General features: G+C 55.4%; 1 protein-coding gene across 1 annotated transcript in view; it reads left to right on the top strand.

Annotated features, from left to right (window-relative positions):
• The window catches only part of KCNH6 (potassium voltage-gated channel subfamily H member 6), a 31883-nt gene that overhangs the window by 12472 nt on the left and 2463 nt on the right, over positions 1-16948 (top strand). The window contains exons 4-13 of the mRNA XM_054281530.1: positions 1427-1536; positions 3211-3514; positions 4993-5204; positions 10093-10521; positions 11261-11660; positions 11882-12081; positions 14105-14357; positions 14783-14976; positions 15490-15589; positions 15902-16189. Of these exons, the coding sequence (XP_054137505.1) occupies positions 1427-1536; positions 3211-3514; positions 4993-5204; positions 10093-10521; positions 11261-11660; positions 11882-12081; positions 14105-14357; positions 14783-14976; positions 15490-15589; positions 15902-16189 (2490 nt within the window). The remainder of the gene's footprint in view (positions 1-1426; positions 1537-3210; positions 3515-4992; positions 5205-10092; positions 10522-11260; positions 11661-11881; positions 12082-14104; positions 14358-14782; positions 14977-15489; positions 15590-15901; positions 16190-16948) is intronic.

Genomic DNA, 16948 nt, shown 5'->3' with positions numbered 1-16948 from the left:
TGGTTTTGACGGATTGCTTTAGTACCAGCTACCCTCTGTGCATGACCTGCTGAGGAAATCCTAAATCCCAGCGCCAGGGTTGCTTTGCAGCCCCACCAGCTCTCAGAATATCCCAACATGTGATGCAGCCATATCCCATCCCACCCAAAGACATGGCAGGAGGCACCCAAATCAAGAGCACCTGTCACTTCCCTGCACGCTGGACGTTGTGCTGAGCATCCCAAGGGATGTTGTGTTTCTTGGCTTTCCCACTCCAGTGACAGGAGGTGTGGAAAGGCCAGAGCTGCTGGTGCCCACCCAGATCAGGCGCTTGTGCTCAGGTTTTCTGGCTCAGTCTCTCATTGCATAGCCACAGGTGGCTGCACTGCTGGTCTCCAGCTCCTCGCTGGTGTGCAGGGAAAGTTGGATGATTTGCTTTTTCCAGCTGAACAGCTGCTCTAGGCAGTGGGGATGGGGTGAGCAGAGGGAGCCAGTGTGGTACCCCATGGGCAGGGGCATTTCTGGCAGGCTGGGACCCTGCCCAAGCAGTTTGGTGATGGTTTTGGGCCGGATGAGAGAAGCTAATCTTGCCAACACCAAAGAGCTCCTCACCGTGCTGCTTTTTCCCAGGGGTCAGTGTCTTTGTGGAGCTCGTGCCACATCCCATGCACCCCAGGATTTTAGGCCACCTTTTGTGCAGTTAGGGAGCAGAGTTGGTGCTGCTGGATGAGCTTCAGGGCTGAGCCAGGCCCTGAGGGTGTGAGCCCAGCTGCTCACACTGCTCTGCACTAGCAAGTGAGCATGAGGACAAGTGTCTGTGCATTGAGTGTCACAACCAGGGGCATTGGGCCCTCTCCAGATCTGGGCTCTTCCTCTCCTGCACCTCTCTCCCAGCTCCTAGCAGCCCTGGCTGCCCTTGTCCCAGCCCCAGTCCCCTGTGAGGTGGTCTCCTGGTCCCCTGTGATGCCAGAAAGGGATCCTGGTTTTGTTGTCCAAGTTCCCTCCCTGAAAACTCAAAACAAATCCAGGAACAAAATTATTAGAACTACTTTTCTTTCTGTGCCTTTCTAAATTACCATCTCTATTGTGTGGGGTTTTTTTTCCCTAAAGTTCCACCAAGGAGATTTAGAGGCTCTATTTCCTCCGGGACCAAATCCCTTAATTGGCTTTAACCTCTTTAATTGGCTTAGGGATGCTCTGCACCTTTCCCATCTCACATCCACAGTTGTAGGGAACTCTTCTCCAGCTCAGAGGAGCTTGCTGCCAGGTCAGGGTCTGCCTTGGGCACGTGGCACTGCGATGGCATGGGAATATCCAGTGCTTTGGAGGAGGAAGGGCCACGCAGCATGTGCGTCCCCCAGAGCCCCCCAAAACTCTCCCCTGTCCCGCCTCACATGCAGCTAGGTCACACCTTTCTCTCTTGTGTTTTGTTTTTCTTTTTAACAAGGTGAAGGTAGGAGTTTGAAGTTTAGTCTCCCGTCCCTGCGGCGCCTCAAAATCCAGCGGAAATCTCTGCCCACCAGTGAGTTTGATGGAGTAGCCATTGACTATGGAAAGGTAACCGTAGCCTTTGTCTGATACCAGCCCACGCCTCAGGCCAGGTCCCAGCGCTCCTCCTCGCTGTCCCTATCCCAGAACCCCTTGGCTGCTGTGGTTTGGGCCATCTCCTGTGGCAGGGCAGGGCACGGGGCAGTGCTGGCCCTGCTGGGCTTTGGCTGTGTGGGCTGCAGCTCCTCCCTGCTGCTCTGCACACCCCGCGGCTCGAGGGGGGAGTGGGAGATGTGCCAAAGCTGGGAGGAAGCTCTGCCTCCCTACCCTGAGTTGTCCGGGATGGTGGAGCTCCAGGGAGCTGTCCCCACCTCAAGGAGGGGACGTGCTGGTGGCTGTAGGAGCGTGGTGTGCTCTGAGCAAGGACTGGCAGGCTCATTTCCCCATGATTTCCTGGCAGGGAGCAGGCAGCACAGGCAGGTCCAGCTTCTCAGCCCTCCAGCAAAGAGTGTACTTCCCATGATGGAAGGTGATGCTGTCACCAGCCTCGAAAAGCTGTTGGTGGGGCTTGTTTAGAGATTGCTGTTCTCGGTGGCTTCCTGACAGTGCTCAGGGTAGCTCCAGTCAAAGAGCTGTTGTATTCTGAAGTACTGCAGCTCGAGGCTGTGAGCAGGAGGCTTTTGCTCTGCTAAGGCATCCCCAGGTGCCAGGGTCAGGTGTATCCAGGCAGCCTGGGTAAATCTGCTTCCCCAAATCATAGATATAACGAGATGGAAGGTGCCTGTCTTCTCAGAGGTTGTGCCTATGGTAGGTTGAAGATGTGTGCAGGGTTATCAGATGCTTTGGGTACATCATTCCCATAGGCACCAGCTCTGCTAAAAGCTCTGGGTACCCCGAGGCTGGAGCTGCACGGGGCACTGCAGTGTGGAATGGAAATGGAATGCAGCGTGGAATGGGAAATGTGCATTGAGGACAGCCTGATGATGCATCGTTTTGCTGGAGCTTGGTCAAGTGGCCACAGCCCAGAGATGTAGGGCCAGCCAGCAGCCAGCCTAAAACCTGCCCTAAAGGGCCTTAGGGATGATGAGGAGTGCCACAGTTCCTCCTGTGGGTATTACTGGAGGCACACATTCTCATGGGTTTCTACTCCAGAAGGTGGTTGCTTTGCACACCCCATTGCAGAAATTAAGGTCTGGAAACCCTTCAGGTCTCCAGGGGAAAAGGTTTAGCCATGGTTTACGGTGGCTGTAGGAGAAGGAGGAGCAATACGGCCAAATTTGCAAACCCAGCAGCTCCTCCAGTGCTCCCTGGTGCAGAGCACATCCTCCCCCATGAACACCAGCACAGGGCCGGGGCACTGAGCCTCAGTGATGGCCTGAGCTCTTGCAGCAGGGGAGGGAAGGGCAGCCCCAGTGGTGGGACACTCAGAGAAATGCATGGCACAGCAGGGACTGCAGGCAAGCCTGCCCTAGGTCTCTCCTCTTGCTCTCACCTGCTTCCACCTGTGCAGCATCGCCTCGCAAACCTCCCCGCGGCCTCTGGCGGGAGCTGGGAGCTGCCAAGTCCCCAGGGACTCGGTGGCCCCACTCCAAAGCAGGTCCTGGTCCAGCTGGAGATGACCTCAGGAGCTGCAGTGCTTCCCAGCCCTCTGCCTCTCCTCTTACCTACCCCGGCTCCCTCACCTTGCCCCACAGCACGCGGGGACTCCTTCTAATACAACGCTTTCTCCTGGCTGTCTTAAAGCCTGGTGGCGACTCCCTGATTTTGAGGGACTTGAAGACATCGCCCAAGGAAAACTGTATGCAGTCAGAGACCGAATCCCTCCTGGAAAAGGAGCGGAGGCCGAGCCTGGAGGCCGACCCCACCCTACAACACTCGTCCCCGAAACAAGAGCCTCCCGTGCTGGGCCCTCACCCCGCATGGGGTTTCTTTCGGTCTCGCCCCGGGGGCAGCTTCCACAGCCTCCGCAGGGTCTCCTCCTTGGACAACTTTGAGGCCGCGAGGTCTGAGTTCCAGAGAAAATTCAGGGAAAGGAGGGCAAACTCAGGTAGGGAAAACCCCGGAGGCGTCGGTTCTTCTGCGGGAGTCAGGGTTCTGGCCACGGCCCCAGCACATCTCGGGGGGGGGAGGTCTCGGTCTCTTTTCCCTCTGCAAAGTGGAGATTACCTGGGTCTTCTCCCCAAAACCCGCTGGTCTCCATGTGATTCCCTGCACAGGCAGGTCCTGCTCTGTAGGTAGAGCCATCCATGGTTTGTGTGTGAGGTGTGAGACCGTGTGAGGTTGCATTTGGCTGCCCCACACCAGGGGCATCCCGATGCCATCCCACCTTCCGTGGAGGGAGGGGAGGGCTCTGCAGGCGTGTGCAGTGTGAGCTGTGTCCATGTGTTGGAGGTGGGTGAGACACCGGCCAGGCCACTCTGAAGGGTTGCAGGGACCGACCCTTCATCATGCTACCCACGTCCAGACCTCTGGTTCTCATCAGAGTGATGAGGACAAATCAGATGGAGGTCTAGAAAGAGAAGGCTCTCAGCTGGGGATGAGAGAGATCAATGTGTGGAATCTGGCTGTAAAAACGGGCTGGGGGTTCATGATCCTCCAATAGTCACAGGTTACAGACCCTCAGGAGGAGACACAGGAGGGAGGGAAGGGAGAAGGGTGGCAGCAGGATGGCAACTGGACACCTTCACAATGTCTTCAGACACCTCTTTCCCACACCACCACTTGGGTCAATGTCAGAGTGCAAGGGTTAAAAGGGGTAAAAAATTGAAAATACAACCCTGCCCTTCATGTAGGGTTTGGAAAGGTTGGTACACGTTGAGTACAGAGCCTGGGGGCCTTCCTGGAGCTCTGGGTCTGGGTACAGGCTCCCACTCATGGCAACACGTTGCCACAAGCCTGACCATGACACCTACACAGCTTCCTCCCTGCTCCTGCCCTGGGGTGACCCAGAGGCAGCTCCCCAGGGAGAAATATCAGGATCCACTACAGCTCTTCTTCCAGAGAAAGCTCTGACCTCCCTACCTGAAGGAGACACCTGACTCCTGGTTCAGTTTGGCCAAAAACCAGCACAGCAGCTCCGGAGCTGTGTTTGTCAGGCAAAGGGTGGAGGAGAACGACCTCCTCCTGTCTGTTTTCATGCCAGTTTTGGCATCTCTCCCTGGTGAATCTCAGTGGGTTGTTCCCCAACCCACTGCAGTCATCAGGGCTAGCAAAGGACACTTGAGTGTCTCTGTGTTTTGGCAGCTCCATCACCTCCTTTGGCAGCTCCTCCCGCAGGAGGTTTAGTGGTGAAAAGATGGGTGATGTGTGGGGAAAACAGCCCTCTCTCAGGCATCCCAGGCTGGGCACCCCACAGCTGAGCCAGCCTGAAGAAGCCAAGCCTTTATGGCCGAGCAGATTTTGGCACCTTTTGGTGGCGCCTTGTGGTGGCCCCCAGCTCCTGGAGGTCCTACACAAGGTCAGGGCTCTGGGGATCTGCTCCTGCTCCCGCTGCCCTTCTCAGTGCTCCTCTCCCTCCTCTTCCAGAGGCTTCCCACGTCAAACCCAACCCCCCGAACTCCACGTCGGACTCGGACCTCATGAAGTACAGGACCATCAGCCAGATCCCCCAGTTCACGCTCAACTTCGTGGAGTTCAACCTGGAGAAGCACCGCTCAGGCTCCACCACGGAGATCGAGATAATCGCTCCCCACAAGGTGATGGAGCGCACCCAGAACGTCACCGAGAAGGTCACACAGGTATGGGGGCCATGAGGTGCCACCAAGGCAGGGGTGGGGTCTGGTGGTGGTGTTTGTGGGTCCCCAGGAGAGAGGAAAATCTTGACTCCATGTTTCAGAAGGCTGATTTATTATTTTATTACAAATAATTTATAATTATTTATAATTATATATATTATAATATATATATATAATTTTTATATATAATATATATAATTCTAGATATAATTATATAATTATATATAATATATAATTATAAATAATTTATTATATATTTATTATATATTTTATATAATAAATATTAATCATTCATTATTATAATGATTTATAATAATTTAGAATATAAATAATTAATATAATATCAATAATTTATAAAAATTCGGTATCAATATCAATAATTTATATATAGTTATATAATATCAATAATTTATAATATAAATTATTGTAAATAATTTATAATATATTTGTTATATATTTTATACAATAAATATTAATTATTCATTATTATTTTATTATATTAAAAGAAAATTATATATTAAAACTATACTAAAGAAGGAGAAAGGAGACATCAGAAGGCTAGCCAAAAAAGGAATGGAATGAATAATAAAATCTTGTGACTGACACAGCTGGGCCTGTGATTGGTCACCAAGTAGAAACAATTCACATGAGAGCAGTCAAAGATGCACCTGTTGGTAAGCAACCTCCAAACCACATTCCCAGCAATCAGATAATTATTGTTTACATTTCGTTTCTGAGGCCTCTCAGCTTCTCAGGAGAAAAATCCTAACAAAAGGATTTTTCAGAAAATATGTCATTGACAATGGGGTGCTGGTGTTGCTGCTGGGGACAGTCACAAGCAGTCTGGTGGCTTTGGGAGGAGAGAAGGGCAGTGACACCTGGAGATTCCACCCCAGGAAATTCCAGTATCCCCATGTTTGGTCATGCCTTCCTCTGAATGGCTGAAATTCTCATTTTAGTCCCCTAAATGAGCATTTCTGGCAATTTGTGGCTGGGGAAACACCAGCATGAGCTGCTCGTGATGGTGGCCTTGAAGGGGACATGTGTTTGCATGTTTGTGTGTGCATGTGGCTTCTTTTGTGGGGGGATCTGGCCACTGTTCTGCCCCCCAGCGCTGGGAATGGAGCCCCTGAGGTGCCCAGCCAAGGACCTGGCCTGGTGTCAGCACACCGAGGATCCCCTGGGAGACAGCAGGTGGCACTGCACTGTCACTGCAGGGGACACTTGCTGTCACCCAGAGGGACGCGCATGGAGCAGTGCATCCCATGGGGAAATCAGTGTGTGTGAGAGATGATGATGTATCCCACAATCCTGGGCAAGGAGCTCGTCAAGCCGTGGGGAAACTGAGGCATGGAGAGCCTCAATGTACAAAATACATCTAAGGGCACCTCCCATTGGTGCCAGCAGCAGCCCAGGGCAATTTTAATGAATATTCAGCCATCTGACCCCAGAAAAGCCTCCAGGCTTGGGAGTTTGCTCCATCAGAGTGGGGTGCTATGCAGGATTCTCCTTCTGTCTTGGTGCCAGCAAACCTTTATCTTCACAGCCTCCATGCACAGGAGATGGGCTCCCCACTTCTCACATCACAGAAGGAGCTCTTAGGCTTGTTTTCCCCCTGGTCCCTCTAATCTGGGAGTGACTGCAGTGACCCAGGATGGCCCCTGAGCTCCCCAGAGGGACAGTGAGCAGCCTCCATGCCCCGGTCCCATCACAAGGAGCACACCAGGTCACACTGGGGTGGCTGTCACAGCGGGGTCAGTGGCTGGGTGTGGAGTGATGGGGTCAGAGCTGGTGGCTGCAGGGCCCTGCAGTGCAGCCCCCACTGTGGTCAATCCTCTCTTCACTTTCAATCTCCACATGGGATGGGATGCAGTGGGATGGGACAGGATGGACCTCTCCTCCCTGCTGCATCTGCCCCTGCCTGTCCTCACCCCAGTGTCCCCCACACCTCCTGGCCAAGCCGCAGCTCCCTGCTCCTGGCTGGTAAATAATTCATGGTGAGGCAGAGACAGCGGCGAGACGGTGACTAAAAATACCGGCGGGTGGGCAGGGAGTGGAGCCAGGCTCTTTGGGATGGTCTGGCCTGCACTGAGCTGGCACAGAGGGCAGGCCAGCAGTGCAATGGAGGCCCCACAGCCTCACAGGGCTCTGGAGCACAGCTGGAGGCACACGGGGATGCTGTGGGGTCAGGGTCCTGTCTGCATGTGGAATGTGTCCCAGTCCCCCCATCTGGGCAGGAGGGTGCTGGGGACAGGGATGGGGGGCTGAGCTGTGCCAGGGAGTGACACTGGGTCACTGCCAGCCTGCAGCCAGCACCACAGGCCTGATCATGCCCAGCTACCCATGTTTGAGGCTCTCCTGGTGATTCTGGAGTGCCCCCACCTCAGGTCAGTCCCGTTATCCCCAGCACCATGCAAGGGACACTGAGGGACAGCTGGGAAGGTGATGGTGCCAGGGCACCAGGGGGCATGAGCAATGGCCTGGGTTAGCCAGGGTCACAGGAGCCTCTTCCTTCTGTCACCCACAGCCCACACACACCCTGCTCCATCCTCCTTCTCCTCCCTTCTGCACTCCCTGACCCACTGCTAGCACCCAGCACCCCACCAGGAGAAAGGGGACAAAGGGAAGGGGCACCCAGGGGAACACTGGCACTGCCACCTTCAGACTCCCAGGGCCACCCAGGTCACCCAAGGGTGACTTTCCCCATCCTTAGGGGCAGAGAGGAACAGGGCTGCAGCTGCTCCCTAGCTCTGTGTTGGTTTGGATGCTTTTCTGGGAGTTGTTTCTTTACCCTTTTCTGCCTCACCTCTTTGGGGCTGTGGTTTTTTATTCATTCCTGCCTGGAAAGCAAGAGTGTTTAACCTGTTCTTACTTCTGCCACAAGAGCTAGGTGCCAGGGACAAGGGGCAGGGCAGGTGCCCCAGCGCAGGGAACAGTATTTGATGTCCTGAATTCAGAGCTGCCTCCAGCCAGGCAGAACAAGCATCCAGCTGCTGAGGCTGGGAGCACCGCTGGTTTTCCCAGACACAAGCAGAAGGAGCCCGTCCCAGCCCTTCCAGGTGCATCCCAGTTTTGGGATCAATCATTTTATCAGCGTCGCCTCGTTCCCTTCCCCACCACCCCCGCAGGAGCCGGTCCCCCAGCCCAGCTGGTGCCTCATTCCCCCCACAACGATTGCTCTTGGGTCACTTTTTCCAATCCCTCCCCTCTCGGTCCCCACCGACGTCGGCGGCTCCCGCTGCTCCATTGGCGCTGCCGTCCCCACGGGGCCCGGCATCGATCGCCTTTGATTAACGCGGGCCGGGCTCGCGGGTGCCCTTCGTGCCCATGCCTCCCACCCGCCTGGCCGAGTGCCTGCGAGCCTGCGTGGGCAATGCCCCGGCCCCGGCGCTGCGGCCGCCCTGCCGGACGCTGCCCGGGCCCGGGGGGCTGGGGGCGCCCATGGTGGACACCCGGAGCTCGAGGGGCAGCTGCCGCCTGGGGCGCAGGGCCAGCTGCAGGCAGGTAGGAGCCGGGGGCACGGCTGGGGAATGGGATCATCCAGTGTGCTGGGGCTCTGGGATGTGGGAGCGGCTGGGGCTGGTTGTGGGATGGGGGTACAGGGGTGGATCTGCTCTGGATTGCAGCATCAGGACCCTTGGGAGACCCTTGAACAAGAAACCTTGATCCTTCCTGTCAGGAAGGAAGACAGATTGGTTCCTTCTTCCAGATCTCTTCCTTCTTCCAGATCCCTTCCTTCTTCCAGATCCATTCCTTCTTCCAGATCTCTTCCTCCTTCCAGGTCTCTTCCTTCTTCCAGATCTGTTGCCAGAGCCACAGTGATGCTCATCATTGTTGCCTTGAGATATGAGGATCCTCCTTTCTCCTCACTTCTCTTTCCTCTCTCCTCTCCGTGGCAGCCCAGCAAAATGCCCCCTATTAGCTGGGAGCTCAGTGCCAGGAGAGAGAATTGAGGTGCCCCTCACCCTGCTCTGCAGCTGGCACTGGTCCCAGCACCACAGGGACACTGAGGGACAACGGAGCAGCAGGGGCAGGAAGGGGATGCAGCTGCCTCCAGCTTCAAATGAGCCCCTTCATGCCACCACCCCTCAGCACCCAAAGAAAGGCAGCCCCACCCCTCCCACACTCAGTGTCTTGTGTTGTGTCCCTACCGTGGCTTTAGAGCCACCAGCAGCTGGCATTGGTCCTGGAGGGGGAGCTGGGCCAGGCCTGGGTGTGTGGGGAGTTCACCAGGGCTCTGGAGTGTCCCCATGAAAGCAGCAAGCCTGGGGACACGTGACAGCATGGGAGGGGGCTCACACCATCTCACCACTCAAGATGGTGTTTACACATTGGTGGCCACAGGTGAGGTGGGAAACGGGCATTGCCTGAGGCTTTGCTGCAGGTGGCCCAAGCTATCCCTCTGCTTGGAGGACAAGTGTGCCAGGAGGACATCCAGGGGAAGATACTTGCTATGGCCAAGAAAGGCTTGCAGGGTGCAGAATATGCTGTCACCCTTGGGTGACACAGCCATGCAAGGACATCTCCAAGCTGCCCATCCCATAGCTCTGCACCAGGGACTCCCAGCAGCTCCCAAGCAGGTGACACAGAGCTGAGGGCAGAAGGAGGCTGAGCAGCAGGCACTTTCCTCTCTGCTGGGTCAGAAGGCCATAAAGCAGATAAGAAGCTGCCCCAAGGGTGCTGTGACCATCAGAGGCAGACAAGGACCTTGGTGTCAGCCACAGTGAGAACTGGACAAACACATACACAACGAACAAAGGTGAAAAAGCTGTAGGAAACCGTTGTGTGCTCCTTGATGCTCTACCAGCACATGGAAGTCCCTTGCCTGGTTCCTGGCATTATCCAGCCTCTCTCCTGGCCTCACATCCTGCTCACACCCCTCTCCTGGCAGGTGCTGTCCCTGGGCGCTGACGTCCTGCCCGAGTACAAGCTGCAGGCGCCGCGCATCCACCGATGGACCATCCTGCACTACAGCCCCTTCAAGGCCGTGTGGGACTGGCTCATCCTCCTGCTGGTCATCTACACAGCCGTCTTCACCCCCTACTCGGCCGCCTTCCTGCTCAACGAGGAGCAGGTGGAGGAGAAGCGCTGGGACTGCAGCTACTCCTGCGACCCACTCAACATCATTGACCTCATCGTGGACATCATGTTCATCGTGGACATTGTCATCAACTTCCGCACCACCTACGTCAACATCAACGATGAGGTGGTGAGCCACCCCGGCAAGATCGCCATCCATTACTTCAAGGGGTGGTTCCTCATCGACATGGTGGCTGCCATCCCCTTCGACCTGCTCATCTTCCGCTCCGGCTCTGATGAGGTAAGAGCAGGGTCCATCAGGGCAGGAGGGGACACGTGGATGGACAGGGAGAGATGTCTGAGAAAGAAGGAAAGGGATGTGGGCAGTTTGATGTAAGTGGTGGATGGCTAAATCCATGGGGAGAGGGGTGGTTGGTCACAGGGTGGAGAAGGGTGTTTAAAAATCTTTACAGATTGTTAAGCAGCTGGGACCTGGGATTTCATTTTTTACGGTCAGGCAGTCCCTACTCTAAGTGTTCAGAGTGAATCCACTCCCCTTGTTGAGGCTGACCCAGCAGAGCAGGCTGGGGGCACAGTTTAAGGGCTGAGCCCACACTCCAGTGTGGGTGAATTTGGGGGTGCACTGCCAGGCAAACTCAAAATGTTGGCAGAGGGATAACCCTGTAGTTACTGTACTGCCTGGAGGCTCCACATCTGGGAGTGAAAGGCAGCACTTGTGGGAGCAATGGCTGGCAAGGAGAGAACCCATCAGGAAACACGGGCTTGGCCTTGGCTCTTCTCACTTGCTCACCTCTAATCCCAGAGCTTGTTGCCTTTATGATCAGCAGAGGCAAACTGCCCTTCCTGTGCTGTGACTCATCTGACCCAGTTCAGAGGTCACCTCCAGGACAAGGTGATTCACACTCTAGAAATGCATTTTTATCCTTCAAAGGAAGCACGGCTCAGCTGGGAACATGCCCTTGGAACATGCCATATTTATCCTTTGCTGGTCCCTGAGGTGTCTCACCTCTCCCCTGCAGACCACCACCCTCATTGGCCTCCTGAAGACGGCCCGGCTGCTGCGCCTGGTGCGGGTGGCGCGGAAGCTGGACCGCTACTCGGAGTACGGGGCAGCCGTGCTCTTCCTGCTCATGTGCACCTTCGCCCTCATCGCCCACTGGCTGGCCTGCATCTGGTATGCCATTGGCAATGTGGAGAGGCCCTACATGGAGCACAAGATCGGCTGGCTGGACAACCTGGGCGACCAGATCGGCAAGCGCTACAACGACAGCGACCTCTCCTCTGGCCCATCCATCAAGGATAAATATGTCACTGCCCTCTACTTCACCTTCAGCAGCCTCACCAGCGTGGGCTTTGGCAATGTCTCGCCCAACACCAACTCCGAGAAGATCTTCTCCATCTGTGTCATGCTCATTGGCTGTGAGTGCCTGCGCACGTGCCGCTGTTCCCATCCCTGCTTTGGAGGTTGGAGCATCTCCCCCTGCCTGTGCCTCTTCCGCACAGACAAATGGATGGGGTGGTAGAAATACATGTTTTCAGGTCCTGGTAGATATGGGTTTTGGGAATCTGCTGGTTCCAGGCCTCGTGTAGCTGGACATGCAGCTCGCCATGTCCCGCTGAGCCCTGCCCTCTCGTTTCAGCTCTGATGTACGCCAGTATCTTCGGCAACGTCTCAGCCATCATCCAGCGCCTCTACTCAGGCACAGCACGTTACCACACGCAGATGCTCCGGGTCAAGGAGTTCATCCGCTTCCACCAGATCCCCAACCCCCTGCGCCAGCGCCTGGAGGAGTATTTCCAGCACGCCTGGTCCTACACCAACGGCATCGACATGAACGCGGTGAGCATGGACAGTGCTGTGTCCTCACAGAACCTTGTCCTGAACAACACAGCATCTAGATCTGGGTTCAGCCAAAGATTTCCATGCTTTTGATCAGGATAGGGGCAGGAGACTTGGGAGGCTGGAGACAGACTTTATCCATACACCTCCTGCATTTCCACCTCCTGCATCCCCCTTTCTACTTCTCTCCTTTTTCTGCCCGTTCCTTTACATCCACCCAGAGGTTTTCCAGGATCATGAGCACTTTTCTTGGCCAGAGAGCAGGTTTGGTGGGGAGCTCAGAGTCCCTCTTGGCACTGAGCACTTTCAGGCTGGTGTCTGTTGGTGTCACAGGAGCAGAGCAGGTATCGATCCAGCTCCTCTCCACACCACCGGTTGCTAAGCAAAGTGCATCCTGCTCTCGCAGCAGGGAAAGGAGGGCATTTAAATAAACCTCGATCCATTTTAATTAGAGCCCAGAGAGGCAGCTGTTTGTTAGCAAAGGGGGATCAATGGCGGAGCTGTGCTGGAGAGGCGCCGTGTCTCCGAGCCGGCAGCGCCGGGGCTCCGTGGGGATGAGGATTTGGCTTGGCTGAGGTGTTCTGGGCTGGGGAGTGCACTCACAGCCCTGGAATTCAGTGCACAGACATGATGGCTTGGCCAGCAGCAAGGCAGAGGAATGAGAAAGGATAAGGCAAGGAGATATGTGAGACCTCATATTCCTGGACTCTTAGCCCTGGAGAGGTTATCAGCCCACTCATTCCCTGCTAATGCTCCTTCTTTTCCTTAAGATTTGATCCTGAGCAGCATCAGGACACAGATTTGTATGAATTCAGCATCTCCCTATAAAGTTGCTGCTGCCACATGAAACAACTGGGCAGCATCTGGGGGTTTGCTGCTGGGAGAGCTTTGGGTTAAACCTCTCAGGTGGAGGGGACACCCTGGGCTGGACGTCAGTGGCAATAACAAGAAGCAGTGCCACCTTACCCAAGCACAGGTGCTCTTGGATTAGCACAAACCCAGGTCACACATCCCCAGGGAGAGCTGAGCTTGCAGCTCAGCCACGCTGCTGCTCACACCAATTCCTGCTGGCTGCTGCAGAGACACAGCGTGATCTCATCAATCACCCCGCAGCCTGATCAATTCGTCCACCCCTGATTTCCCAATAGGGAAACACTTCTGCTAGCATGGGAGATCAAGCTGAAGCCAGGAACAGGTTGTGCTCACCAGCCCCAGCATGGCTGTTCCAGATTTGGCCACCAGCGGGATGTGAGCAAAGAGGACAGCAAGGAGGACCCCAGGGCCATATGCTGCTCTCCAAAAAAAACCCAAACCCAGGTGGTTTTCACCTTGCCACTGTGAGTCATTGGTGGCAGCAGCTTTCTCCATATTGTGAGTTTTACCTTGATGTCACCTTCAGATTCAGCTTTTGTTCAACATGAGGTATTTGCACAGGTATATTTAGCTGTCAGTGCACACAACTGTCCTGTGCTGCTGTTTCTTGGCATTCAGGCAGGTGCTGTTTAATTAAGGTTTTTGTGCTCTTTGTGCCAGTTTCTGCTCTCATTCATCCAAGATTAGTGGGTGTAAAGATGAAAAAGGGGATATGCCTCCAGTGGGTATAAATAGATTGAGCTGGTTACTTTTAATTATTGCTTGGGAGTGCTGTTGTCCCCAGCCACAAGCAGTAAAAGCCAGCGACAGGCAGGCAGGCAGGGATCCACCAAGGGAAGATCAAAAGATGATGGAAATCACAGAATCACAGAATGGTTTAAGGATGGAAGGGACCTCAAAGCTCAAATTGTCCCACTCCCTGCTATGAGCAACAACACCTTCCACTAGACCAGGTTGCTCCAAGCCCCACCAGTCTGGCCTTGAACACTTCCAGGCATGGGAAATGTCCCCACCTTTGGCTTTCTGGGCAGACCATCTCCCTGTTTGGCCCCATTGTTCCATGCTGAGTGCCACACAGCCTCTCAGCTCTGTCACAGCGCTCCCTCCCAGGGACAGTGACGTGATGACATCTGCCCCTGGCTCTCCACAGGTGCTGAAGGGCTTCCCTGACTGCCTGCAGGCCGACATCTGCCTGCACCTGAACCGCACGCTGCTGCAGAACTGCAAAGCGTTCCGGGGCGCCAGCAAGGGCTGCCTGCGCGCCCTGGCCATGAAGTTCAAGACCACTCATGCCCCTCCTGGAGACACCCTGGTGCACTACGGAGATGTCCTCACCACCCTCTACTTCATCTCCCGGGGCTCCATTGAGATCCTCAGGGAAGACATTGTGGTGGCCATCTTAGGTGAAAAAGTCCTTCCTTCTGCGAGGGGTGACGGGCGAGGGGCAAAGGGTGGGCAGCAGTGAGCAGTGGAGGAAGAACTTCCCCACATGCTGGGGAAGGGAAGGTTGTTCCTCAGCATCTGATGAGTCCCCACACCAGTGGACAGGGCAAGGAAGATCCCTGGGAGATGCCAGGGGGAAGCTGCAAAGGAATGAGGAGAGCAGAGCATGGTTCAGCCAGTCTCCAGCCATCACTGATGACTCCCTGCCCTTGCTTGGTGTCACCATCAGTGCTGGCTTTCACAGTTATCCCCAACACACACAATCAGGGTTGGATTTGCTGGGCATCCCCTTGTTCACAAGCCCCAGAATAAAGGGTGCTGGACCAGAATAGCTGGAGCAGGAGTGGGTGCCCACGTGTCCACAATGAGCTGTCTCTTGGCACAGGGAAGAACGACATCTTTGGGGAGCCCATCAGCCTCTACGCCCGCCCAGGGAAGTCCAACGCTGATGTGAGGGCCCTGACCTACTGTGACCTGCACAAGATCCAGCGTGAGGACCTGCTGGAGGTCTTGGACATGTACCCAGCCTTCTCTGACAACTTCTGGAGCAACCTAGAGATCACCTTCAACCTGCGAGATGTGAGTGCCAGGGCTGCCCCAGGGAGCAAATGCAGTCAGGGCTTAAATTTGGCAAGGGGAAGGGCTGAAGCAAGGATGTCAGGAGGTGCAACAGCCACATTTCCCAGGGCATTCTCCAGGGAGTTCTGATTCCCCCACTGCAGGACATTTCTACTTTTACAGTGTGTGACTGAACTTTGTCCTTTCCTGAAAATTTTTTTTCAGACACCTGAAATATAGCCAAGAAAGTAAAATTCCCTCCATGTCCTGTCCCGCTCTGGGATGTCCTGCCACTTGTCAGGGTGCTCCTTCCCTCCCCATGGCCCTGGCACACTTACCTGAGTCTCAGAGCAGCAAGGACAGCTTCAGGATAACCTGAAACCAGTCCAGGAGGCACGGGGTGGGACAGGGCAGTGGTGAAGATGCAGAGGTAGCTTCACCTTCAGAGGACATGGCAAGGACTGGAGCCCCCGTGGCGCACATGGATGGGACATTTCAGCCTTTCCCTGATGAGCAGCCCCTCTCGTTCCCCAGGCAGACAGCGTTCCCCGCTCACCCCTCAGCGAGGAGTACGACTGCACCTACCGCCGGGCTCGCCGCCGCAAGCACTCCCCGTGCCAGCCCCACAAGCCTGGTGAGTGCCCCTGGACTGCCAGGGTGGGACAGTGGGGTCAGCATCACTGCCCTGCCAGCCCCACAAGCCTGGTGAGTGCCCCTGGGCTGCCAGGGTGGGACAGTGCCATCAGTATCCATTACTACCTGAGCAGGTGCCCCAAAGCAGAGGTTGCTGGCGTCTCTGTCCCTGCAAACCATCCTGCAGGCAACCCAAGCTGCCTCCCCTCCCTCCCCTTGGGGTGCCCCAGCCCTACAGGCATCCTGAGGGAATGGGGGGCTGTTGTTTTCACATGTGGTACTCCCCAAAGTGACGTGCTGTGCTGTCCCACAGACCCAGACACGGGCATCTCTGACCCAGAGCAGTATCACACCTACTCCGAGCTCACCAACCCGCAGGAGCCGCTGAGTAAGGAGCAGTGGGACGACCTGGGCAGCAGCACCTCTCCCTGCTCCCAGGCCAGCGATGATGAGGCCAAGACTGGCAGCCCTGTGAAAGCTGAGCCCTTCCCCACACCCAAGAAGGATGACTTGGCTCTGCCCTCGCTCAGCCTCATCGCCACCAGCGCCGGCAACACGGAGGTTGGCAAGCAGGCAGCAGAGAGCAGCCAGTCCTACACAGGTACCCAGGGCTGGCAGGAGGGTGGGGAGACATGCTTGGGTGTGGTGGCCTTGGCTTGGGGCAGGGATAAGCTGCTCATGTGCATTTGAGGGGAGCCACACTCCAAGACCAAGGATCTTGGCTGCCTTTTGTCACCAGCTGGATCTGCTGTGTCCCTCCTGTGCCACTCCATGTGGTGGTGGCTGTCTATGTGTGTGGGTGATGGCTCTCCATGTGTGTTGGGGATAGCTCTCCATGTATGTCAGGGTGGTGGCTCTCCATGTGTGTTGAGGATAGCTCTCCATGTGTGTGCACGAGAGCTCTCCATGATGTCAGCAGTGGCTCCACATCTATGTTGGTGATGGCTCTCCATGTGTGTGGGTGATGGCTCTCCATGTGTGTTGGTGATGGCTCTCCATGTGTGTCGGGGATAGCTCTCCATGTGTGTTGGTGAGAGCTCTCCATGATGTCAGTGGTGGCTCCACGTGTATGTTGGTGATGGCTCTCCATGTGTGTCGGCAAGAGCTCTCCATGATGTCAGTGGTGGCTCCACGTTGTATGTTGGAGATGGCTCTCCATGTGTGTCAGGGTGGTGGCTCTCCATGTGTGTTGAGGATAGCTCTCCATGTGTGTGCACGAGAGCTCTCCATGATGTCAGCAGTGGCTCCACATCTATGTTGGTGATGGCTCTCCATGTGTGTTGGAGATGGCTCTCCATGTGTGTCAGGGTGGTGGCCCTCCATGTGTGTGGGTGATGGCTCTCCATGTGTGTGGGTGGTG

Source organism: Melozone crissalis, unplaced genomic scaffold (genome assembly GCF_028551555.1).
Source record: "Melozone crissalis strain CALT ecotype California unplaced genomic scaffold, PUWL_Pcris_2 ptg000032l_1, whole genome shotgun sequence".
In the NCBI taxonomy this organism is placed as follows: Eukaryota; Metazoa; Chordata; class Aves; order Passeriformes; family Passerellidae; genus Melozone; species Melozone crissalis.
The sequence above is the reverse complement of the archived record's forward strand: the minus strand, read 5'-3'. Positions and strand labels throughout refer to the sequence as shown.